This window comes from Rhinatrema bivittatum, chromosome 3 (assembly GCF_901001135.1).
Source record: "Rhinatrema bivittatum chromosome 3, aRhiBiv1.1, whole genome shotgun sequence".
Lineage (NCBI taxonomy): Eukaryota > Metazoa > Chordata > Amphibia > Gymnophiona > Rhinatrematidae > Rhinatrema > Rhinatrema bivittatum.
This window is the reverse complement of record NC_042617.1, coordinates 181,489,511-181,516,740: the sequence shown is the minus strand read 5'-3', so window position 1 is coordinate 181,516,740 and position 27,230 is coordinate 181,489,511. Positions and strand designations below refer to the sequence as shown.

Here is a 27,230-nt window from a genome sequence, read left to right as displayed (position 1 = left end):
GGCATCCCTGGTCCGGCTTGGGTGCAGCATCCCGCCATGTTGTCCAGGTACCATAGGGTGTGCGTGCCGCGCCGCCCTGCTTCTTATTCTCTCTTTGGCGTCCCCCTGTGATGACGTCCCGCACAGGAGGCTTTTGAATAAAACGAGAAGCTTGGGTGTGAGTGCCAAATTGGTGGCCTGGATAGCAAACTGGTTGAAGGACAGAAGACAATGTGTGATGGTAAATGGAACTTACTCTAAAGAGAGAGCGGTGATGAGCGGAGTACCGCAAGCGTCAGTGTTGGGACCGGTCCTGTTCAATATCTTTGTGAGCAACAGCGCGGACGGGCTAGAAGATAAGGTTTGTCTATTTGCAGATGATACTAAGATCTGCAACAGAGTGGACACGCCAGAAGGTGTGGAGAGAATGAGATGGGATTTAAGGAGGCTGGAAGACTGGTCGAAGTTATGGCAGCTGAAATTCAATGCCAAGAAGTGCAGTCATCCATATGGGCTGTGGAAATCCGAAAGAAATGTATTCAATGGGGGTGAAGGGCTGATGTGCACGGAGCAGGAGCGAGACCTTGGGGTGATAGTGTCTAACGATCTGAAGTTGGCGAAACAATGTGACAAGTCGATAGTTAAAGCCAGAAGAATGCTTGGCTACATAGAGAGGAATATCGAGTAAGAAAAGGGAAGTGATTATCCCCTTGTACAGGTCCTTGGTGAGGCTTCACCTGGAGTACTGTGCTCAGCTCTGGAAACCATATCTCCGAAGGGACAGAGATAGGATGGAGGTGGTCCAGAGAAGGGTGACCAAAAAGGTGGATGGTCTTCATCGACTGACTTATGAGAGATTGAAGAATTTAAATATGTATATCCTAGAGGAAAGGAGGAGCAGGGGTGATATGATACAGACGTTCAGATACTTGAAAGGTTTTAATGATCCAAAGTCAACGACAAACCTTTTCCATTGCAAAAAAATCAGCAGAACCAGGGATCACAATTTAAAACTCCAGGGAGGAAGACTCAGAACCAATGTCAGGAAGTATTTCTTCACAGAGAGGATGGAGGATGCCTGGACGCCCTTCCGGAGGAAGAGGTGAAGACCAAAACTGAGAAGGATTTCAAAGGCACTTGGAATAAACACTGTGGATCCATAAAGCCTGGAGGATGGGAATGAAGAGAAGAGGTATGGGGGTGGCTTGCAGGAATGACTGCTACTACCTGGTGATTAATACCCTTATTCAATAAACGTTCACACGGTTAATTCCACTCCAACATTGCTCTATGCTTCAACGGCAAGAGGAAATATGGAAAAGAGGATTTGCATTCAGGCAACAACCAACAAGGTAGCACAGTCTGGGTAAACAAATATGCGTGGGAGTAGCTTGCTTGTTGAGGCGGTTACTACCCCAAACCAATTAAGCCTGATACTTCACTTTCAACGCATATCCAGTGTAAATCTCTGCTTCAACGTTATCTCTGCTTCAATGGCAGGGGGGGATGAAGATAACAGGATTTACATTCAGGCAACAACCAACAAGGACTGAATTGCACAGTCTGGGTAAACAAATAAGCGAGGGAGTAGCTTGCTTGTTGCAGCGGTTACTACCCCAAACCAATTAAGCCTGTTACTTCACTTTGAATGCATATCCAGCACATCTCACTGCTTCAACAGCAGGGGGGGGGGGGAATGAAGAAATAGGATTTACATCCAGCCAACATCTAACAAGGAGGCATTGATCTAAGCAGTATGAGTATACAAACATCGGGGTAACTTGCTCGATACGACGGATACTACCCTCAAACTACCTTATACTTCACTTTGATACAGCTCCAACACTGCTCTCTGCATCAATGGCGGGGGTGGAAGGAAATTAGAATAAAAAAGCTACCAATAAGGGCCCTGAACTCAGCGGTCGGAGTAACAGATAAGTATGAGAAAATAAATGTGAAAGCTTGCTGGGCAGACTGGGTGGGCCTATTGGTCTTCTTCTGCCGTCATTTCTATGTTTCTATATGTTAATAACTCTGTAAGATCCACTTTCTACCAATTTCAGCTTGTTCCTAACCTTAGTTCATGTTTCTCAAGAGATAACCTTACTACTGTCACCCATGCAACAGAAATGAGTCAATATAGCGTATTCGGGCCTGCTGTGCTGCCGGAATAGTTCAGAAATATAAGATTGGACCAACTCAGTTATGGTGCAAATATTTATTTACAGTGCTTCAAAGATACAAGAATCAAGATAGTAGCTCTCCTTGCATCAGGCACAACAGGTAAACATCCACCGTCTGGGTGATTTGTGAGGTCCTACCTCATCTCAGTGGCCTCCCCAAGCCTTTCAAGGCCTGGGTTCTTACGGTAGGGTGAAGAGAACCTCCCTTCATCCAGAATCCCTTGTGGCATTCTGTCTTAAGGAGGACTGGATTAAAATCTTGAACAGGGCTCCTTAAGGTAGAATGAGGGAATTGTCGGTACACTCCATCACAGTCACAGTGATTAGTGCAATGTGCTTGGGCTTACATGTTTGGGGAAAAAAAACAAGTAACATCCAAGCAGTTCTAAATACAGCTTTGAATTAAAGAACCAAAATACAAATATGCATTGATTCAACCGCAAAGTATTTACTCAATTTAAACTCTTAACTGTAACACCTGAATCTTTGGCCTGGCTATAAACTTATGTCAGCTGCTGACAGTCTGGATTAGCGAGCTGCAGCCCCTCAATTCATGGCACTAAGAACCATTTTACATATGCTCAATATTAATCAGGGTTACAGCAAGAATCTTAGTGTCAACAAATAAAGGAAGGAATAGTCAACTATAGTCAGTTACCTTGTTGTTATACCATGATAATGTTCCTTTCTCAGAAGCTGTTATTATTGCTTCCATCTGTGGAACTTTTACAATACACTGAATTGTATCTCTTCGCTTTTTTCCTCCACCTGCCAACAATATAAAATTTGCTCAACTCGTGTCTACAGTTAGTCAGAAAAATAAGAAATATGGGCATTAGATAAGTCTGCTTTGAAAAGTACTCCTACCAAACCTTCTCTATCTGCTAGAATATCTATATACATTTTTGAAAGTTTATGCAATGCTTTTTAAATCCACAAGTATGTGCATAAATGCAAACCCCATCCGGATCCATCCCCAGAAACACATCCATTCAGCCCAGGAAAATGTATGCATGAACTTGACAAACACACAATTTACCACATATAGGGCAAGTAATTTTTTTAAAACTGCTGGAAGAGGGTTGAGAGACACAAGATAACAAAATCATGGCAGGCCTCTGGGTAGCTGACCACCATATTCAGAATATTTAGCAGTGTATCATAGACCACCTGCATATTTGGGGAATTATATGCTACCTGTTATAGAAGATACCTCCCCTTTAATATTATTGGATCAGCATGACATATGTGCAGTCAGTAGCATCTATCACATTAGGTATCTCTGCTGTGGCCACTGAGAAAGCAATTTCATATAATTCCTAACTCAGATTTTCATGGCTTGCAGTATCTGGAGGAAATATCTGGAGAAACTGAGTTGCCACATTCTGCCACTACAGCTATATTGCTTTGAAAAGACCCAAAGGCAAGAAAATGTAATGAGATCAGGAGCTTGATAAATCCAGGTAGGACTGACAGAAAATCAGGTCATCCTTTAAATCCTTATACAAGTCCATAATGGCCTCTGAGCTCATGTGTTCCCCCAAGATTACTTCAGTCTCAAGAAGGCCCAGAAGGGTGCCCTTGGCCTGAAAATCTATAGATGTGATTGTTTTCTTGCTCTCCCCAGATGTGTGTCTCTCTTTCTCCTCCTCTACTCTCTTTTCTTCTCTTTTTCCCAACAAACTGCCCACAGAGACGACATCCATGTTGGTGGAAATTGGTAGACTTCCATAACTCTTCTTATGTTCCTAGGTGAAGAAGAAGCCACACTAACACCAGAAGATTTCTATTTTAGGATTAACTGTCCTTGCTGGAAACTAGACCTGCCTGCTTCCTCAACTGTCATACTATCATGTGACTCCATGGACAGTATCAAGGAGAGGACATTGTCAGTCAGAGCCATTGACCAAACTCTGCTAATAGCTGGACAGCTTTACAACTCTATGAACCAGCCTAAGAAATAGCAAAAACATCTGGAAAAACAAAAACTGGTCAAGCAGTTTCAGATCTTGGATATCTTGGAAAACTGTGTAATGCAAACAAACAGCTATAAAGACATGAGAACATATATTTTATTCCAAGATGTGCTGTACACTATTGACCTTGTGGTAGGAAGTTGGTTATTCTCCTAACAGTATGCTGTTCACAGAAGCACTAAGGAAAAAAAAAAAGCCCTCCTCTAAGGCATAAAAATAGCCCATAGTTGAATTTCTCACTTGAACAGAAACACTACCAATCACTAACCTCAATTTTAAAATATGCATATATCCAATCAAAGACACCGAAAGATCTGATATAAGATTGGGTATAAAATGAAATATGAACAATGAAGCTCAGAAAGGAAAAGCAAAAACCTGATAGAGTAAATAACTGCTAAAAAGACTTAGAAGCAGGTATTCAAGAGCTGATCAGGGTATCCAAGAACTGGTCATTCCATCAACTCCATGCAGGGGTCTGACATCAATGAGGACGTTTTCACAAGTATTGCTTTCGGCTCTGTGATAGCTGAAGGCCTGGTTTACTTAGGTTTTTTTCCCCCATAGACACAGAATAGAAGAAAGGCCTTAGTAAATCTGGCCCTTGGTTTGTAAATCTTACATAAGACAGATAACAAACATGGGAGGGCAATATTCAAAACTATTTCCAACAGGTAAAATAGTATTTTACCAGCAGAAGGGGACTGTTTGAAAATGACATACCCTCAACGAGGGTAAAATTGCGCTCGTTATTCTACATGTTTAGGTTGAGGAAGGGAAATATTGTGTGCAGCTGACATTTCCAAAACTATGCTCATTATTTCCAAGGGAAAAAATATAACCGTAAAGGGGTATACACAAGAAAAACCAGAATACCTTAAAGGACCAGATCCAGAGATCTCTAGCCAGGCCCAGGAAGGACCAGGAGGCCCCGAGGAAACAGAAGGAACCTTAAGAAAGGCCTACACCATGAGACTATGTTATACCGCTTCTTTGATTGTAAGCTGTGAAGATATGCATAGTTGCTTTTCTGTTGTGAATTAATACAAGTTATTCAGCCAGAGCCTATCTTTGTCTATTTTCTTGCCATTCTGACTGCACACAGTGCCACATATGGTGTTGGTTCGTGGATCTCTGAGCTAAACATGCACAGCCAGAAATTCACACCAAACAGAAGACATTTTTTTTCTATTACCTGCTTCCTGGGGCTCAGAGACAGCAGCATTTAAACAGGTTAAATAGAATAGCTCCACCTACAGAGAGGGAATTAACAGCAAGTCAGGGCCAAACAGGCAGGATTTGGTTTTCAAGAAAAAGAAAAGAAAGTGGAAGGCTTCTTGTGAAGATGCTCAGAAGCAGCGCAGAGCCTTTCACAGATTCACCGTGCAATCAAGAACAATAAGCGAACATGGAGCGGATGATAAATGTCCTGGGAGAAGGCCTCCATCCTAGAAACTTCAGGAACCTTCTGTCAGCAGTTCCGATGGAGCATTCTACAGCCAGGGGAAAGTTCCTGAACTCTATTCCACCGACTGAAAGACACTGGATAGAAGTGGCTGCAGCCAGAGGTAAAAACCGGCCTTGAGGTAGCTAATCAGGTGCTTCTGGAACAGTTCCTAGATGGACTTGACTGCATCATGAGGAATTGGTTCTGTTGGAAACCCAGGCTCACTTTGTAAAAAGTACCAGAAGTGGTGGGCACCTTCCATCAGGCCTAATTAATACCTGACGTGGTGCGGAGGTTAGAAAGGCAGCCTACACAGGCTCCATAGCTCAGTGATGAGAGAAGAGGACTCAAAAATGGCCCTCTAAAGTAGACACAGGCCACAGCCTTTCCTGCTTGCTTCAACTGTGGTAGGAGAGGTCACTTGGCCAGAGGCTGTCGATATGATCGAAGAAAAGTGATGGACATCAACATGGTGATACAATTGACACTAGAGACTGAAGTCCACATGGCCAAATGAAAGTCTCCAAAGCAAAGTCGATCCTCAAATCGAAAGAAAAAGGCTAAATCCAGTAACATGGGTCAGATACTTTCTCCTTCTGTTCCCTTTGTGCAGGAAATGGACATGAGGAAAAACGCCGCCAATATGGAAAAGAAGAAAAATGAAGAGTCCTTGGTAGAAACAGGTAAATTTAAACAAGAACCAGCCCCACGGGCAGGCTTCTACTGTAAGACAGAAGAGCACATGGACAAAGAATGCTTATGGCTTGAAGTCATAGAGTGGGAGTGCAAGGTAGTGGAACAGTGCAAGAAGGAGCAGGCTGCAGAGGATGGGTCCCAGCACAAGAATGAAAAGTGGGAACACAAATGGGCATACACTCTTGCAAAACCTCAAAGCTATAACTTGGTGGATATTCTACATCGGGAACTTAAAGCATCTGTGATCCAGGTGGAGCTGGATGAAACTCAGGGTGCAGTAATAGTCTTGTTCATAAAGACCTGATCAAGAGAGAGGATATCAATGAGAAGAAAGCGATACTTACCTGTGTGCATGGAGACAGACAGTAGTACCGCACCAGTCAGATCCTGCTGACACCAGCAGGACAAACTGTTATGGAAGTGGGAATACTTCCAGAGCTCCTTTATTCGGTGGTTTTAGAGTGCAATTGTCCCCAGTTTAAAGCCCTGTGGGGTCAGCTTATGGGCAATCAAGTCAGACTAGAACAGCGGGCACCCCGCAAACACTGAAGCAGGTTCCCAAATGACTTGAGGAGAGGGAAACTTAAATGGATTAAATAGCCCCGGCAAAGGGCGGGGAGTGAAGAGAGAAACAGGGGTCTTTTTAGGAGTATACCCTTAGTAAGGACAAGCGCTTATTCTAAGAAGTTTGAGCTGAGGGAGAAGATTTGAGAAGAAAACCCCAGAACACCTTAAAGGAGCAGTCTACCTTAAGCCTCAGTCAATAAGGAATCCTGGTCCGGGAGGAGTCCACTGGGAAGGTAGATATCTATCCAGGCCCAGAAGGGAAAAGGAGGCCTCAGGAAAACAGGAGGAACCTTAGGAAAGGCCCAGGCAAGAGACTGTAATTGTTATACTGCTTCTTTGAAAACTGCGAAGATATGCAGAGTTGTTTTTATTGTGAATTAATAAAAGTTCATGAATATCCAGCCAGAGCTTATCCTGCATCTATTCTCTGGCCATTCTGACTGCACATAGTGCCAGAGTAACCCCCAGAGAAAGCAGATGTAATCTCTGTAGGTACTTATTCCCAGGCAATAATCAAAGCAAAAGTATGTGAACGCTTCTGCTTCAATTATTGGTGCAAAGCCCATGGGTAAAAAGCATCCACAGATTTTGCATCAAGGTGGCTATTTGACTATTACCCTCATTACTGGTACTTTGTGGTTCACTTCCGGCACTGATGTATAGTGCTGTTTTTCTGTTGCAGGGACACAATTGCAAAAGATTCCGATAAGAGATTTGTTACTAACTGCACATTTCCATTTCCTATTAAACATGAACAGTACCAGTTGCATTTTCAATTCTCTCTCGCTTGGACACCATGAAAACGGAGTTCTCTTCATCCATTTGGGAATCAAGGATGCTTTCTTCTGATTGGAAATACCCAAAAATCTAAAAACAAACAAAGAATCTAAATTGCACATTCTGCGATTTTTTTCACATTTTAATAACAGACTCAGCAAACAGGGTTCAGAAACAGAGCTAAGCATCTGAGAAATAATGAGGTGTGTTATCAATAAGCTACCCAGCTGAGAAATGATGCATGCATCTGCCAACTTGCACAAACCAACCTGATCGTCATGCACAAAATGGCCGTTCGGTTTGTTTAAAGATTGGGTAGCTATGCAGGTAAAAAGTGCACTCACTCTTTTAAGTCATTTCCAATGGGAGCATAAAGTATTTTTTGTTTTTTAAGAGGCTAATTTTCAAAGCCATTTCCACAGGAAAAAAAACAGTGCTTTGCCAACAGAAATGGATTCTTTGAAAATTTTCCATCCCATGTGCAGGTGCAACACATAAGAGCGCAGAGCCTGCAGTGAGCAGAGGGATTCCCGAATAGGAAATGTTTAGAACTTCATGCATACGTTTCCTTTTTCAAAAGTATGCATGTTATTTTTTTCTTCTCTACAAAACTACCTACACAAGTTACTAGGTTGTAAGTGTGGGTGGGTAGTTTCCTGGGGTAATTTTCAAAGTACAATTATACACCTACTTTCACTGTGAAAATCAGTGCATAGTCCGCAGGTGAAAGTTATCAACAGACTTTGAACTTATTTGGACAGGCTTCAAATTAGCCCCTAAGTGTGTGTGCATTGGTTTCTCCTGCAATCAGATGACTTCCCTGGGAACATGTTTTTTACTATGGCAAAAAGTACATGGGTGGAAAAGTGCAAATGTACTCACTTACCTGGATTCAACCATTCCCCCCATATAGCCCCCGATCTTACCCAAGTAGCTCTCGAGTAAGTCTTGGAAACTTCACCACAATGTGTATATTTGACTCAGATACTATGGGGCAGTTTTGAATAGCCCACGTTATTTGCAATGTCTGTGGAAACCTGCAGGCCTACGTACACTGCAGTCAAATATGCACATTAAAAACACATGCGGCTGCCATCCTTAGAAGGGGTGGGAAGAGGAGAGGAAAGGAAAGGTAAACCAAGGTGATTGCTACAGACACCATGTTTTAGAGGGCCCCACACCAACATTATATCTGGAGATCCAGTGGAATGGAGCTGATACAACAGGAGCCGCCTACCGTGCTCCCATTACTGCTTGGTGCTGCTGCCTATTTCTATCCCCCTCCGTCCACAGGGCTGTTCTTTGTACCTGCGATCCAAACAACATTTCTGGGTTGGTGGCCCGCTATCAGCTCCATGGTCGCCCCCACTCCTGGATAGAAATAAACTTTGGGGCCAACAGAGCTTTGTTTTCCCATGGCTGCTGGCTCTTAAAGGGACACCACTGCCAATAAAACAGGTAAAAACTAAAGACACGGACTGTTTAGTGGTGGATCCAGGCCTCTTCAAGTGGCAGTGTCTAAGGCATTGACCACCAAATTTGAGGGCTGCCTCTGATCCTTACACACTAGGGGGGAAGCTACTGCACTCTTCCAGCTCCCCCCTAGTGTTTAAGGATCAAAGGCAGCCCCCCACCTCTTCAACCTCCAGGACTAGACTTGCTTAGGGATATTTTCCCCAGGCCCCTCACCCTCTTAGGGCCAGCTCTGCCTGCATCTATTTGTTCAGATGGCTAAGCAGGGGCAAAATCCCAGGCATACAACTGAAAATTCCAGGTACGTATGTTGTTCTCCTCCCCTGATATAAACACGTTCCCAGGATCACCTCTTCTGAACCTGAATAAAAGGATACGCTCTATGGAAAATGGTGCATATTCTTAGGCAGAGGAGGCAAATTTACCTGCAAGAATGCTTTGAAAAATTGACGTCTATAAGCTTAAACTACGGAGGCCAAACTAGCTGTGACCCACCTGAGGCTACCTGCATGGATAAATGGGCTATTTGAAAACTGTCTAGCCCATACCAGGGTAAAAGTGCACCTTTGTTCCACAATACGCATACTTTTATGGAGGTGTTCCCAGGGCCAGGTTAGGCTCGGAGAGGCAAAACCGTTCATCGTTTTGCATTTTCAAAAGCTGTGCACATTATTCTGGCCAGAAAAAAAAATTATCTGCAGAAAAAGCAGGTGCAAACATCTGTGGGTACTTTTTCCTGGGCAGTTTTGAAAGGGAAAGAATGAACATACTTTCCCTTTGAGAACTGGTTCAAAACCTGCAGATAAGAGTGTCTGCAGCCTTTGCACCTCCCCATGTGGTTTTGAAACTTTTCCCCTTATATATGCACATATTAACTCCTATGACAGAGAAATGAATGTGGGTAGAGTACATAAGAACATAAGAAAATGCCACACTGGGTCAGACCAAGGGTCCATCAAGCCCAGCATCCTATTTCCAACAGTGGCCAATCCAGGCCACAAGAACCTGGCATGTTTGCTAATGCTATGAGTAAGTCCTTCTTGTCAATGAGGTAGTGAAAAATAGCAGTACTATACTTTTTAGTATCTCTATAGTCCCAGGGATCCAGAATCCTTTGGATGTGTGCTAGGTATCCGAGTAGATGAGAGGTGAATGTATGTAAAAGGGTTTGCATGCATGTAAAAGATATATGCAATGCAACTATAAGTGTATGGACACTATGACTGAATGTGTGTGTGAAAGGACATAAAGATCTGAATGCAAGAGGTAATATGCATGTAAAATAGGTTAATGTAAGGGTTAGGACACATCAAAGTGGTTTTAAATAGTGAGCGTCATGATCCCCTGGTAGGAAAAATGTCACTAGTCCTTCAAAGGAGGTTTGGGGGTTTTTTGCATGAGAAACGTATGCAATTGTTTGAGAACTGATGAAGATTGTTAAAAAAAAATCTTTAAAAAATTAGGCTTTCTTCAAGTTAGCACATGTATTTTGCATACGCATAATCATTGTTTCAACAGATTACAGCTGCTCTAGAGGAAGTAATGGGAACTGTGACTGCAGCAATACTTCAGCCCAGGCTTCTAACAGCCTTGAGAAGCAGAGGATGTATTCAGATGTGAATATTGCCCGAGGTGAATAAAGAGATGCTTACGGTATGTATTTAGGTGAACTGGCGCTTTTAGGTGGGTCTGTGGATGGAGCAGTGGAACGATAACCACGTGTCAACTGTAGCAACTCCTCCTTTGACCTCCAAATCCAATTTTATAGGCCATGATGAATATTTCCTTTTCTTGCAGAGCATTCGGTGAATAATCTCCTTTTATGAAAGATGCTAAATGGCAAAAACCTAGCTATTTCCCACCATGCACCTTCCAAATGCCAAAAGGACTGTGGGTGAATCAAACCTTTATAGAAAAAGAAAAAAGCATTCCATTCCAGCAAAAATTTTAAAAAGCATAAGCATTTGAACTAGAATCAGTTTTAAATTACTTTGGCAAATGAAGCCAACACGATTGTCCATTTTCTGATGCATGAAAGACAGCATAGTGCTTTGACTAGAAAAAAACGCCTATATAAATAAAGTACTATAACTTGATGTATCTGTTTACCTTAGAATGAATTTGCTGTGTCTACCATTATGTAAATGAGCTACTAACACAATGCCTGGGGTTCTGCTCGCACAGCTCAATGTGTAAAGCATAGACAGGGCACATTTAGGGAAATAGGCTGCAGCTGGTTACCTTACTGCATTTAAAAAGCACTGTGCCTTCATTGTCTCTTCTCTGGCCATCAATTAGTAGGCAACCGAGTAATCATTCTGTTAGCATAGCTCTATATCATCATATGATACTAAAGTAGGCTTTCTCCATAACTATTTCCAGCAACATTGACACATGTCAGAATGCATTCTGATAACAAAACAAATCCATCAATTGGCTTAAGAAAAAAATAAATAAACTTAAAGTGGTTGTACTGCAAGTCAAACAAAACGAATATTTTCATGAAACCCTTCAGCTAAAAAAAAAGATATCTTGTTTGTATTCTTCTGCATATTTGTTCCGGTTCAGGGTTTTAAACAACTGATCATGCGTAACCAAAAGTAACAAGCTGAAGTATACCAAACTGATGCTTGCCTGGGTAAAATTAGCCTGCATCTTGCAGTTCGCATTGGGGGGGGGGGGGGGGAGGCCTATAGTGGCAATACTATTGTAAATTTTATCCACACATAGGGGGATAGATTTTCAATACAGTGTGTGGGCGTATATGGGCACGCGCTACCCGGCATGCACACATGTATGCCCGATTTTATAACTTGCGTACACAGGCGCGCGCAACTTATAAAATCAGGGGTCGGCGTGCGCAAAGGGGTGCACACTAGTGCACCTTGTGTGCGCTGAGCTGTGCTGCCTTCCCCCATTCCCTCCCAGGCCGCTCTGAAATCGGAGCGGCCTCGGAGGGAACTTCCCTACCCCCCACTCCACCTTCCCTTCCCTTCCCCTACCTCCCCCACTCTTTCCCCCTACCTTTTCCTTTCTTTTATTTCCAAACTTACTTCAGCCCCGGACTTAAACGCGACCCGGGGCTTTACGCGCATTGCCGGGCCTTTATAAAATGGGCCCATCGCACGTAGGGCTTTTAAAATCCGGCCCAGGGTGAGCTATTTTCAAGGATCCCATTTTCATGGATAAAAGCACCTGTGGAAATGCCTTGGAAAACTGCCCTCCCAGTATACCAGAAATTATATGGATAATATCAGTGGGATGGCAGTTTGTGGCAGGATGATGGTTAAATGGTCAATGGAAAATCACATAAGCTCATTTTTGTAAACAGCCTGTGGATGTTTAAGGTTAGTGAGCAACTAAAATCCTTGACCAGAAGGCTCCAGGTGGTTCAGAATATGGCAGCAAGACTGTAATGGGGTGCTCTAGACGAGAAGAGAAGGACACCCCAATAAAGTATCAGGTTGCCTGGAGTAACGTGGGTGCCCAGCATGAGCCGCGCCAGCACCCGGCAGAGGGGGGCAGGGGGGAGAGTCGCCGCGCGTCAGTGACGCGGCGACGACACGCCCGCGGATTGGCTGGCCGGCCCCGAGCCATTAGCTCACTTCCGGGGCGGGCCGGGAACCCATAGGTTCCTTGGGGGACCGGGCAGCCAATAGGAGAGACCCTCTCCTTTGGCTACCCCGGAGCACCGGCAGACCTGCCTTTTGCTCCTTTGCCTCAACCTCTTCCCTCCCACCCACCCTCATATACCCTGATCATGATAATTGCGATTTATTTGGATAACTTTGTTGTAGCTGGTGGCGGGTTGCCCGAGCTGATAAGAAACGGTGCAATGACCCGACAGGTGTCGGGTCAGATTATGGCAGGACAATTGGGTGCAGTTGTCCTGTGGGAAGCTCCTTGCTGAAAGCGGCGGGAGCGGAGCTCATGGTCACGACTCCTCGCTGGACAGAGGCAGGGGTCGTGGGTTGAGTACATATCTCTGGTTGAACTAGATCTGTGCACCTTGCTGGCGGGTGGTGGGTGCAGAAGAAGACCCATATAGATTACCTAAGCTCGGGCACCTGATTTGTTGTACAAATAAAGCTGTGGCCTGTTTGATCCCATTTACTGTTCAAGTGTTTATTTGTTGTTGCTTGTGAGAGGATGGGTGCAGAGAGACGAGTCGGTTCTGGCTACCCATGTTATCTGCCATCCCTCTTTTAACAAAATTGCACTGGTTACAAGTGAGTTTGTGATGTAAATTTAAATTACTCAAACTCACATTTAAGATCCTTCATGGCACTGGCTGCCCTTCATATGTCAAAAAGCCTCCACTGTAAATCATCAACCAGGGATCCACATTCACAATATTGCCATCAACTCCAAATTCCATCCCCGAGAATTTTTCGGCATGTCAAGTTGCAAAACAGGTCATTTTCCATGACTATGTTTACGTTGAGGAACGATCTCCGTTTGTCAATTAGAGAAGATACCAACTTAATGCGGTTTCGCCGTAAGCTGAAGACCTGTTTGATGATTTGTGAAGTATAAGCTACGATTGTTTTCTATAAGACCAGTGGTAGAATTCTGTGTTTTGCCATTTTAGAATTGTTTTATTACATTATTATTTTTGTAATGTTGTTTTATTGTACATCACTTTGGAAGATTTTATTGTAAGATCTGAAAAGCATAAATAAATACATCTTTTCCTCCTATTTTTCTCCACTCATTTGGGGTCCACAATCCTAGCCATCTTCTGCCTTGCTACCTGGTCAAGTGCAGTTCTCATGGTTAAGAGGTGGACGGGACTCTATTCTGGTGAATGATATCAATTCACGTCTTTTTTTTTTTTTGGGTCTTCCTCTTGACTTTTTCCCCTTCACCTCCATTGCAGTACATTTCTGCTGATGTGTCTTTTATCTCCTGGCTGAATGTCCAAGGCACACCAGTCCTCCTTCCCTTTTCTACTCTGCAGTTTCTGTCACCTTCAGCTGTTACTTAAAGTCTTTGATCCTGACCTCGTCACTTTCTGTCACTCCAAGCCTCCGGTGTAGTGTCTTCATCTCCTTCGCTCTCTTTGCTTGTCTTTGTTTCATTCCAACACTGTGCTCCATAGACTAGTGCTGGTCTTGCTAGCATCTTGTGCATCTTTCCTTTCAATCAGGCTGTGAGTCTTTTATAATATGTAATTTAGATTTTAAGCCCTCTGGAGACAGGGAAATACCTACCACGGCTGAATATAACTCTCCTTACGCTACCACTGAAAAGGTGTGAGCTAAATACAGATAATAAAAAATTAAATGCTACTCACTTGGGTTTATGGTTGCTCCTAGACTTAAAAACCTGGGCTCTCTACAATTTCTTCTGTTCAGTTTGTATGCTTTCCATCTCATCATCACTGAAACCAGAAATCTCCGCTCAACCAATACAGGCCTACTCCCAACTCCCTCCATCAAGGAAGTATGTCGAGTCTCCACAAGAAAACGCGCCGCCTCCATAGCAGGCCCTCCCCTCTGGAACAACCTGTCACCCTCCCTCAGAACCGACCCCTCTACACCCAGAACCTCAAAACCTGGCTCTTCCGGAAAGCATTCCTGACAGATACATAATTCCACCAGTGCCACCCTTTCCCCCAATAACACTCCCCTCCACCACGCTCACCCTCTTCCCCTAGCCCTTCCAATTCCACCCCCCCCCTTCCTCTCCCCCCCCCCCCCCCTTTCTTGTGCATAGTTAATTTCAAGTCAGAAATTATCTCTGTTAAATAGATTTTCTGTTAAACAAATTTATACCTATATACTATTTTGGAAATCAGTTATATGTACCTAGCCAGTTTATGCATTTAATCTGTTACAATGTACCATGTCATTATAAGGCGGGCCTTAGACATCATGTTATATGTAAACCGATGTGATATGTCAAATCTAATGTCGGTATAGAAAAACAAACAAACAAACAAACAAATAAATAAATAAATAAATGATGCGCGCTGTCTTCTCTCCACAACAGCACCCTGACTAAGCCTGAACTCATCCATTTTTGGAATCTAAGCTGTGTCAGGCCTAGCTAAAGCCTCTGGATGGGTGATCATCTGGGAAGACCAAGCATTGAGGGCTGCAGAATGCAATGGGTACCTTGCAGGATGCAGGGCCTTTAATGTTTTTCTCTTGTGGCAAAGGCCCACCAAAGGCAGAAACGTTGAGTGGGTGTGAAACACCACTCTATTGTTGAAGAACTGCATATAAGGCAAATAGCGAACCAAAGCTTGAAACTCACTGACTCTTCTGGTTGAGGTGACAGAAAAAAGGATCAATACTTTCCATGAGAGAAATTCAAGAGAAGCCAACTCCAATGGTTCAAAGACTTTCGTGGCACTTGCTAAACTTTGACCTACTGAGTACATAACTTTAAAATTTTTGTTTCCACACATATTGGTTGCCTTTTGGAAAAAGGTTTTATTCTTATTAATCATGAATAAGAGGTAAGTTGCTTCTATATCTCATGGGTCCTAAAGTGGTGATTAAATTATGGAGAGCCCAGATGAACAGGAAAAAAACCTATATGTAATGAGCAGGTATTCTAATACTGGAGCGGGACTAAAAGTTTCTAAAATGATAAGGTGTGTAATAGGATCATCACTGGGAAACAGGAGGTCCTGGCTGGGGGGCTCCTGTGATTGCCCCCTACGTTGGGGCAGACTGGGTTACTATTGTCCCTATGAGTGTGCATACATGCCCGGGAACGTATATAGAAGGTGGACAGGTGGTATGCAGCTTGACCCATTTGCTTCCATCTTCCTCCCCACCTCCTGGCTTGGTGCCCTGGGTGGATGCCCATTATGCCTACCTGTACCAACAGCTCGGTGTGTATATTTGTGTGTATGAAGTTAAAATATGCAAAATATTTTCAGGACTTCATCTTCATGGGATGAGGGCAAATATCCCTCTAGCCAGCCTGAATAGTTATTTCTGCAACATAAGAAAAATGCCAGAGACTGAATCTCTAAGCATTTGACCATTTATATGGAAGAATTGTGACCATACAATAGTGTTTCCCAACCCTCTCCTAGGGCACACATAGCCAGTCTGGATATCCATAATGAATATGGATGAGAAAGATTTGCATTGTACACTAAGTATATGCAACTCTGTCTCATGCATATTCATTGTGGAACCCTGAAAATGCAAACAGTTAAGTTTGCCTACATGAGGGGGTTGAGAAACACTGCCTTATCATATAGATATATGTTCCATATACCATATTTTTCCACTAAACATAAGAACATAAGAAGTTGCCATACTGGGTCAGACCACGGATCCATCAAGCCCAGCATCCTGTTTCCAACAATAACCAATCCAGGATACAAGTACCTGGCAAGTACCCAAACATTAAATAGATCCCATGCTACTGATGCTAGTAATTAGCAGCGGCTATTTTCTAAGGGCCAGATTTTAGTACCTACACGCGGGCGTAGATTTATGTGTGCAACCCAGCGCGCACAAATCTATGCCCAATTTTATAATATGCGCGCTGCCGCACGCATGTTATAAAATCCGGGGTCGGCGCGCGCGCGCAAGGGGGTGCACACTTGTGTACCTTGCGAGCACCGAGCCCTAGGGGAGCCCCGATGGTTTTCCCTGTTCCCTCTGAGGCCGCTCCAAAATCGGAGCGGCCTCGGAGGGAACTTTCCTTCTGCACCTCCCCCACCTTCCCCTCCCTTCCCTGCCCCCCCATCCCTACTTAAAACCCCCCCCCCCCCAACTTTATTTTGGAAGTTGCGCCTGCCTCCAGGCAGGCATAGGTTGCGTGCGCCGGCCAAATGCCGGCACGCGATCCCCTGGCACGGCCGCTGAGCCAGAGGCCTCGGTCCCGCCCCTGCCCCACCACGCCCCTTTCAGAAAGCCCCGGGACATACGAGCTTCCTGGGGCTTGCGCGTGTCGCCGGGCCTATGCAAAATAGGCTTGGCGCGCGTAGGGCTTTTAAAATCTGCCCCTAAGTCAACTTGACTATTAGCAGTTTAAGAACTTCTCGTCCAGGAACTTGTCCAAGCCTCTTTTAAATCCAGATAAGCTAACTGCCGTAAATACATCCTCTGGCAATTAATTCCAGAGCTTAATTATGCGTTGAGTGAAAAACAATTTCTTTGATTTGTTTTAAATGTGCTACTTGCTAATTTCATGGCGTGCCCCTTAGTCCTTGTATTATCTGAAAGAGAAAACAGCCAATTTACATTAACCTGTTCTAGTCCTCTAATGATTTTATAGACCTCTATCCTACCCCCCTTCAGACATCTCTTCACCAAGCTGAACAGCCCTAAGCTTTTTAGCCTTTCCTCATAGGGAAGCTGTTTCATCCCCTTTATCATTTTGGTCACCCTTCTCTGTATCTTCTCCAGGGCATCAATATCTTTTTTTGAGATCCGGCAACCAGAACTGAACACAGTACTCAAGGTGCAGTCTCACCATGGAGTGATGCAGAGGCATTATAACATTCTCTGTTTGATTTACCATTCCCTTCCTAATAATTCCCAACATTCTATTTGCTTTTTTTTAATCAATCGGCACACTGAGCCGACAATTTCATTGTATTGTCCACTAGGCCGCCTAAATCTTTTTCCTGGGTGGTAACTCCTAACATGAAACCTAGTATCATGTAACTACAGCATGTTTTTTTTCCCCCTATAGTCATCACCTTACATTTGTCCACATTAAATTTCATCTACCATTTGGATGCCCAATCTTCCAGTCTCACAAGGTCCTCCTGCAATTTATCACAAGCCACTTGTGATTTAACTACTCTGAGTAATTTTGTGTCATCTGCAAATTTGATCACCTCACTTGTCGTTCCCTTTTCCAGATCATTTATATATATATTGAAAAGCACTGGTCCAAGTACAGATCCCTGAGGCACTCCACTGTTTACCTCTCTCCACTGAGAAAACTGACTGAGTAATCCTACTCTCTGTTTCCTGTCATTTAAACAATTTACAATCCACAAAATAACATTGCCTCCTATCCTATGACTTTTTAATTTTCTTAGAAGCCTCTCAAGGGGGAACTTTGTCAAATGACTTCTGAAAATCCAAGTATACCATATCTACTGGCTCACCTTTATCCACATTTATTAACCCCTTCAAGAAAATGTAGCAGATTTGTGAGGCAAGACTTCCCTTGGGTAAATTTATGCTGACTGGGTCCCATTAAAGCATGTCTACCTATATGTTCTGTAATTCTGGTTTTTAGAATAGTTTCCATGATTTTTCCTGGTGCTGAAGTCAGGCTCACCAGTCTATAGTTTCCTGGATCACCTCCGGAGCCCTTTCTAAATATTGGAGTACACTGGCCAACTTTCAGTTTTCAGGTACAATGGATGATTGTAATGATAGATTACAAATTACTAGTAATAGATCTGAATTTTCATTTTTGAGTTATTTTAAAATCCTAGAGTGTATACAATCTGGTATGGCTGATTTGTCAATCTGGCCTAATACATCTTTCAGGTTCTCTTTGATTTGGTTCAGTTCATTTCAATCATCACCCAAGAAAACCATTTGAGGACTGGGTATCTCCCCAACATCTTCTTTAGTAAATACCGAAGCAAAGAATTCATTTAGTCTTTCCATGATGACCTTATCTTCCCTAAGTGGCCCTTTAACCCCTCGATCATCTAACGGTCCAACTGACTCCCTCGCAGGCCTCCTGCTTCAGATACATTTTAAAATGTTTTTATGAGTTTCGCCTCTATGGCCAACTTCTTTTCAAATTCTCTCTTCACCTGTCTTATCAGTGTTTTACATTAACTTGCCAATGCTTATATTTTTTCCTGTTTTCTTCAGATGGATCCTTCTTCCAGTTTTTGAAGGAGGTTTTTTTTGGCTAAAACAGCCTTTTTCACTTCATCTTTTATCCAAGCTGGCAGGCATTTGGCTTTCCTTCCACCCTTCTTAATGCGTGGAATACATCTGGACTGAACTTCTAAGATGGTATTTTTAAACAATGTCCACACCTATTGTACACTCTTAATCTTTGTACCTGCACCATTCAGTTTTTTCTGTCTTCCTCATCCTCAACTCCCCTTTGAAAGTTTAGTACTAGAGCTGTAGCTTTACTTATTGTCCCCCTTCAAGTCATTAATTCAAATTGGATCATGTTATGATCACTATTGCCAAATGCCCCACCACAGTTACCTCTCTCACAAAGTCCTGCATTCCACTAAGAATTCTATATAAGCATAGAAATATGCTTTTCTTTCTTATCCCCTACTTTTGGAACTCACTGCCACTTAATATCTGACTTGAATGGGATTACCTAAAATTCAGAAAAGCATTGAAGGCTCATCTCTTTCAGTAAGCCTATCCCCACATTAATTCTCTGCAAAAAAAAATACTTTTCTTTTCTTCTTTGTTAAGTCACTGCTGTCCCTCCTTAGCCAGATGGAAGGAATCACAGCTCCTTATCCTGACCTCCCAAGGTAGGGATGAAAATCCTCCTTAGGCAGGAGCAGTCTCCTAAAAAAGAAAAGAGAAATATGTTTGCAGAGAGATTTGTTCTTGTGTTTGGGGAAGAATTCTTTTGCCACCAGTTCCTGCCCACTGATAAGAAGAGATTTTGGATTTTGAACACTTTTTGGGATTTTCTACCACCAGAAGTCCAAGCTTTTACCATCAGCGAAGGAGATAGGAAATCTCAGTCCAGTCCCCACTAGGAACCCACTCTCTATCATTCAGGAGTGTTGGGATTTTGCCTAATGTTTGTCATCCTAAAGGACATTGACTCATTTGCTAGACATGAGGAAAGAGGTACCTCTGGACTGTTTAATTTTATGAGATCAATGGAGAATGTGTGTTGTGAATTGGACTTAAAAGTATTTTTGTTTGCAATAAAATTTTGTTGAATATCCCACTAGAAAAACAAAACAGCTCCTCTCAAAATTCCTCTTCCACTCTCAGAGATACCTCCTGCCAGACCATAGGGTGCTGTGCCAGGAACATGCTCATTCCCCAAGGGGGGGGCCCAGTATGGGAAATCACTCCATCAAGAATGCCTCTTCCCTTGTAGCAGGCTGTGGGGCCCAACAAATAGGGAACACTCCTGCTACTCAAACCTGCAATTCAAAATACCACATCTCTCCACATGCAGTGCCTGCTTTTATGGGAAACCGCTGACCAATCCAGATAAGTCTCTGTGGAGGTGTCTGAAGGGATGGGTCTGAAACTACTCTCCCTTTCTGATATCCTCACCTAGAGCTTAAAATAGGGACCAATTGGATAGTGGAGATCTAGGGGTCTCCAAAGATGTACCTGGTGTCAATTAATTACCCTTGCACAAGTTGAACAGTAAACTTTTAATTTTGGAAGACTTTACTTACATGTTCAGCCTGATTATTGGCCAACTTCAGTACAGAGACTGAGAATTTCGACTTGCACCTACAGAAAGAGACATTTACACTATGCCTTGAACCCTGGAGGTCTATCCTCACCAGGGTTTGGTGGGACTTTGCAAGGACTAAGCCCTGGTATGGAGCAGGACTCCTGCCTTCATAGCAACCATTAAAAAAGGCCACCACGTATAAACGAAATGCTATGTTTATGTATGGATGTGAACCCTGGGCTGAGGTGAGCGGTGTCTCCGCCCACAGGGAGGAGCCCTGTGGGCCTCACCATCAGCAGGCGTGGTCTCATCGGCGCAGGACACAGCTGTTAGGCAGAGATTTATTATTAAGGAAGGAAGACAGAGACCGCAGAGCAGGAGATGTAAATGGGGTATACCCAGGGTACACCCAGGGTGATGTCTCTGGAGTGAAGGTCCAGTAGTGGCCCGCAGTGTGGGGTACGCCAGGAAGTCCCTTCAGACGAGTAGAGGTTACCTCAGAAGTGCAGATCCGGTAGTGGCCCACGGAGCGGGGTACGCCGAGGATGTCTGTACAGAAGATGGTACTAGTGAGGTAGACAAAGGTGCAGGAACCTGGAAGTGAATCTCGTAGCTGGAACGGCACTACCCTGCAACACAGGGTATACAGGAACAATTTCTACTGAAGAAGGATGGTAGTGGCCCGGAGCCCGGAGTACACCGTAGAGAAGCTTCAGTAAGCTGCTTTGGATAAGTTCTTGGAGGAGAAGTCCATTAATGGCTATAAATCAATTACACTTAGGCAATAGCCACTGCTATTAACTGCATCAGTAGCATGGGTTCTTCTTAGTGTTTGGGTAATTGCCAGGTTCTTGTGGCCTGGTTTTGGCCTCTTTTGGAAACAGGATGCTGGGCTTGATGGACCCTTGGTCTGACCCAGCATGGCAATTTCTTATGTTTTTATGTTCTTATGTTCTGCTAACATTGAAGTCTGTAGAATGTACTCACAAGAGTTTCAGGAGAATGTCCCGAGAAGCGGGACAGGAAGAAGTTCAAGGCAGGAAGGCCCTCCGAGGAGCGGATAGCCAGGAACACGGAAGGGCCCCTGAGGAGTGAGTACCCAGAGCGACCACACGCCAAGAGAGAATCTGGAACTGAAGTTCAAGAATGGAGCGGATTCAGCAACAAGGGAACTCCTTGCTAACTCGTAGAAGCAACGGGCCGGTCAGCTTAAGTACAGCAGAGAGTTGACATCATCCGGAGGGGACGCCCCCGAGGTTCCTGCCATGACGTGTACAAAGGAGGCCCTTGCGCGCGCGCGTCTTAGGTGATTCCGGAATCAAGATGGCAGTCGGCAGCGCCCACCCTGTCCGGAGGACGCCAGGGAGGTCGGCGTTGGCTGGCGGAAGCCACCATTCTTCCCACGATTGATGGAGCAGGGAAAAAAAAGAGGTGAGCATGAGAGGTCGCAGCCGCCTGCGACCAACGGGCATAACACGAAAACTCATTGTGCTCTAAAGGGACACCAGAGCAAGAAGAAGCCCAGAAACAAGCAACTGGAAGAAAATGTTTTCAAAAATCACAAAAGCTGGTCATAACTTATTTCAGTAAGGCTCTTCAATCAAAAAAAATATAAGTAACAAACAAGTCTGGAAATGTGCCACTTTCTCTAAGAGCTGTAGAGGTTTTCTTTATACTGTGATAACAACTCAAAATTAGTTCCAGAAACTGTTGGTGCACCTTGAGCAATTTGCAATCACCTCCCCTCAGAAAAAATAAAACTATTTTCATGTAGGAAACTGATAGGAATTCGTTTGCCTGTGTTTTTACATATATTCTCACTTTTTTCCAATTTAAAGTTTTAACTATGATAATTTGCTGCCTGCACAAGCAAGATAAAACTCTTCCAAAACAGAAGGTTCTGGGAAGCCAAGCAGAAACAGTGTTATGTTAAATGAAGACGCATATATTTTTACTTATATGGACAACGATAATTAACAGCAGCAAACTACAGTTTAGCATAAAAACTGCGGAAATAATTCTGTTTCTAGGCATATCAACTTTGAAAAAACAAGTTGCATGTTTCACATCTTAAATCAGCCTGAGCAATGTAGATTATACTGAAAACTGGAGCACTGAGGACGTGTCTCGGTTTCAGGTTCTCCTGTGATGGAGTGCAACGTATACTTACCACAGAGGTCACATTCTGAGGAAATCCTTATGCTAATGATAATATTTGAAAATATGGGGGAGAGAGTTAGTTACAAAACTATGTGAATTTTTGCATAGTCCACTTTCCCTTTGAAAATTGCCTGAGAGAAAAGATAGATACCCTCAGAGATTTGCACTTGCTTTTCCTAGGGATACGTTGTCCCTGAAAAACAAAAGTGAACAGCTTTGAAAATGAAGAACTATGAGTGACCTAACTCTGCCTCTAATCCCACCTGCTTTTCCTATCGGTAAAAAGTGCATATGTTGTGATCTCTGCATGTACATTGTAGGGTGGGTAAATAGCTTTTGAAAATCGCCTTCATAGTTTTCCCTCAGGAAAATGTTTGACCCAGATAGATGTCATTTTTCATTGCTTGTGAACAAATTCTCATTCTCTCACCGAGAGATCTTACTTCACAATAATTGTTATCAAAAGCATGCTATTGAAACCTAACCCCCTTCTGTGAAGGGGACTTCCCAGCCGAGCTAACACTGACCCGCTGTATGTAGCGTGGAGAAACATGGATTCTATAAAAGGGACAGGATACATCTGTAGGCCTAGGAGATCACCCTCCAGCATATAAAACAATCCACATTCAGAGTGTTGCATTTCATAATGAAAACAGATTTTAATTAGAATTCAAACGCAGTAGGTACAAAAAAGTAAAATTCAAAAACAACTCCAGAGCAGAAATCCAAAACAGAATACAGTTCAAGTTTTCCAAAAAAATAACTACGCAGACAGTTCTTAGGCTGCTTGAGTCTCTTCATGCTTCACTATTAGACTCCCTTATTACTCCTGAACAAGGCCCCCGAATCTTCAGACCGTCCAAAGAATATCAAAACAATCTTCTTCTTGTACAAGCAATTACTCACAGATGGCAGATCTCTCCAGAACAAATCCTCATCCGTTCCCCTACAATTGGATCTTCCTGGGTTGGTCCTTTGACCACACAGGAAAGAATTCCTCTCTTGAGAATCAGTAGGAGTACATAGAGTACAGCGCTATGTCACTTCAAGTACTCTTTTTTTTTTTGTCTCTTTCCAGTGACTCCTGGGTTTACCCTTTATAGCACTCCTCTACTGACCAACTGTGGGACAGCCAAGTTACATCTTAGGCTGGAGACATGTACTACACTGACTCCAGACTTCTTTCTTAAAACAACAACTTCACAATATGTTATCTGCTTACCTCCAGCAGTATAACTCACAGCTTCAACTTAGGACAGAGATGTGTCAGCAGCTGCCTTCTCCTGGAGTCGTGGGGCCTGTCTCTTCCCAGCTGGCCACACTCTTATTCTTGTTCAGCAGGGTCCCACTCACAGAGCGCTCTCTCTCTCTATAGCAATTAAGGTGGACCAGGCTAGATGCCTTGTCCTGTACAAGTTAAGGAGGGATTTAGGTCTACTCCTTTATATATCCCCCCCCCCCCCTCAACTCGAACCTGTCGAGGAGAGCGCCCCTACTTACCCTGGATCCCTTCTAGGAAAGTAACTTTTCTCCCTATGGCCTCTTGCCAGTTAAACTCCAGGTAAGGCTACAGGGTCTTGCTCTCCCCCTCTCATTAGAGATACTTTTAACCAATCCTTCATTACCATAAACATCCACTGTGCCCTTGAACCAGTGTCCACCCATAATCTTTTATATGAGTCTATCTCAAGTTCTGATTTCCAATCCTCCTCCATCAGGACTCTCTTCACTCCACTTGGGTGCTGCTGTTGTAGTTTCTCTTCCACATGCTCTATAACAGGGTTCATCTCTTTCCCAATTTTTACCATAGCATCTTCTGACTCCTCTGCACTATCTGCACCTATAGTGTCTCCCTCTGGCCATTCTCCAGTGCCTTCATCTGGCCACTCTACAGCACCTCCATCTAGCTCCTCCATGCTGCCTTCCTCAGGCCAGACTGTGCTGCTTCCATCGGGCTACTCTTTATTACCTCCTTCCGGGCAGTATGTGTTGCCTCCTTCAGGCGAAGCTGTAAAGCTCCACCATGAGCTCTCTTGCATACAAGTCACATTAACTGAAGGTTCATTCACCTGGCTTTCATTTACTTTCCTTGCAGTCAGCTGTGCCTCTTCTTGCAACTCTGGCTTTTCTTCCATCACCTATTCCAATGGTGTGTTCAAGAGCTCCATGCCAGGTTTTCCTGCAACATTGTCCAGAGCTCCTCTCTAGCCCTAGAACATTTGTTGCTATTATCTTCTAAACGTTTGTCCCTCTGGAGGGTAAAGCACCAGTCAGATGGTTCATATGGCTGTGCTTCCTCTGCTTCCAGGTGTACTGAGCCCTTCCCTAGCCTTATTTCTGACATGATGGCAGTTAGGAGCACACAGTTTACTTCCCATTCTTTCAGAACACACACCTGGACAATCTATTTTTTTCCTAGTGTTGCGACCGTCGCTGCTCGACGCCTTCACTCCGTCCTCTTTTACCTCTGTGGCGACTCCCTCCGGGTCTGATGGACGGCTGGCTGCCGCGGCGTCTCCATGCTGTCTCCCTCTGGCGTCCCCCGGACCGGCTCGACGTTGCAGATCCTCCATGTTGCCTGAAGACTTAGGGCGCGTGCTCTGATTGAAGTGCCAGCAAGAGCGCGAACCTCAGGGGCGTCCCCCTGAGATGACATCATCCGCTTCCAATATTTAAAGGTCTCTGATATTGCTAACAAACTGAGTTAGCAAGGATTTGCCAAGGATACGAACAGGACTCGTTTCGGCTATCCAAGCTACTCTGCCTCCTCAGACTTACCAGAGGTTCCCGCTCCTCGGGGGCCTCGCTCTTTTCTTTACTTTCAGATTACAGATAGGAACTGGTACTCGCTCCTCGAGGGCCCATGTTCCTGGAAACTCTGAAGATTCTCTACTGCCTGGAAGCTATGGCTGCTACAAACAATTGTGAGTTACCATCACTCTCTCAGAGCTTTCCCTGGAACCAGGTACTCGTTCCTCGAGGGCCTAAACCTTTCCAGCTCCTGAGCTTCCTTGAGACCTTACGTGAGTTTTGTCATCTAGTTCTGTTCATGAACTCTGCCTACTCTGCCTACTCACTTTCTACAGTTTCTCAACAGCTCAGCCATCCTGGGATCGTTATTCCAGTACCTAAGGGACTACAGCCCTGCCGGACATATCAGCTCACTACTGCCACCTCTGGTGGTTTCAAAAACCTGTTTAATAAAAGTACTTTGTGTGTCTGTCTCCATACTCAAGCCTAGCCGGTGGTCCCTCTCGGGAAATCCTCCCGGGAGAGTGGTCATCTACCACCGGCCCAGGGATCCACCCACTACTATATCAGAATTACAGATTGCTACTCCCAGCTATACACAGAGCTTTCCTAACAAGATTGCTAGCTCCTCCCTCTTCAGGAGCCCGCAATATAGATTCATTACAGATTGCTACTCCTATCTGATTGCTCCGCTCATCCGGCATCAGATTCCTAACAGATTGCTAACTCCACAGTCTACTAACATCAGATTCCTAACACCTGGCACACTCTTGTAGTTGCCTCTGTGCTTCTAGGAGGCTTTGGATCACATCTTGCATTTCTTGCTCAGCCATGTTTGGCTTACAGGTGCTCTAGTACACAGCAGCTAGTTTGCTGCTGAAGGGCCATGCCCTGTTCCAACATACACTCCACAAATGGTTCCTTTTCTTTTTCTCTGAGGAAAAGGCAAAAAAAATCCCTCTGCTTCTCCAGCTCTGATTCTCTTTATAGATCCTGTCTGGATAGGCAGAGCTTCTCTCCTTACCTGCAATAATACTTTTAAAGATTATTTTTTTCAGGCCCCAAAATTCAGCTCTTTGTATTAAACTAAATTTTTTAAGCTGTTTGGCTTCTGTGTTCCCCCTGAGTCATAGTCTTTTAAACTTCTCAGTGCTCTGTGCACCACTAGCAGTACTGCTTCTGTCCCAAACTAGTTCTTTGGGCAGGCAACACACAACAAACTTTTCTTTTTCTTCTCTCATCTCTCTTCCTCCCTTGGAGATGGGTTTCTGCCTGTGCAGTTGCATAGTGCAGAAATTCCCAAAGCAACAACATATGTGGGATAGCAGAGTGACTTCCTAGGCTGGAGACATGTACCACACTGAGTCCAGCTTTCTTTTGTAAAGGTTCTACTTTATTAGAACACAACGTCACAATATGTCATCTGCGTACCTCCAGCAGAATATACATAAAATAAAACTAAATAAATAACTCAAGGCTTTACATTAAGGCAGAGATATGTCAGGAGCTGCCTTCTCCTGGAGACACGGGGCCTGTCTCTTCCCAGCTGGGCCCACACCCTTATTCCTGCTCAGCAAGGTCCTGCCTACAGAGCTCTCTCTCTTTCTCTCTGGCAATTAAGGTGGACCAGGTTACATGCCTGGTCTTGCACAGGTTAAGGAAGGGTTTTAGGGCCCCTCCTTTACACCAACCCTTTGGGGGATGAAGGAGACACTGCTTCTCGGGGAACTCCCAATACTAGAATATTCCCTATTCTGAATATAGTGAAGCCAGACAGATGTCACACTATAAACAGATTAATCTAAAATATTAGATTAGACTGAGAATACAGCAAGCTATAGTATGATGCTGGATCACAATGAACTG

General features: G+C 44.0%; 1 protein-coding gene across 1 annotated transcript in view; it reads right to left on the bottom strand.

The window, feature by feature from the left end:
* WDR64 (WD repeat domain 64) overlaps positions 1-27,230 on the bottom strand; it is a 540,197-nt gene that overhangs the window by 468,705 nt on the left and 44,262 nt on the right. The window contains exons 3-4 of the mRNA XM_029594015.1: positions 7,610-7,715; positions 2,821-2,930 (exon numbers count right to left, since the gene is read on the bottom strand). Coding sequence (XP_029449875.1) covers positions 2,821-2,930; positions 7,610-7,715 — 216 coding nt within the window. The remainder of the gene's footprint in view (positions 1-2,820; positions 2,931-7,609; positions 7,716-27,230) is intronic.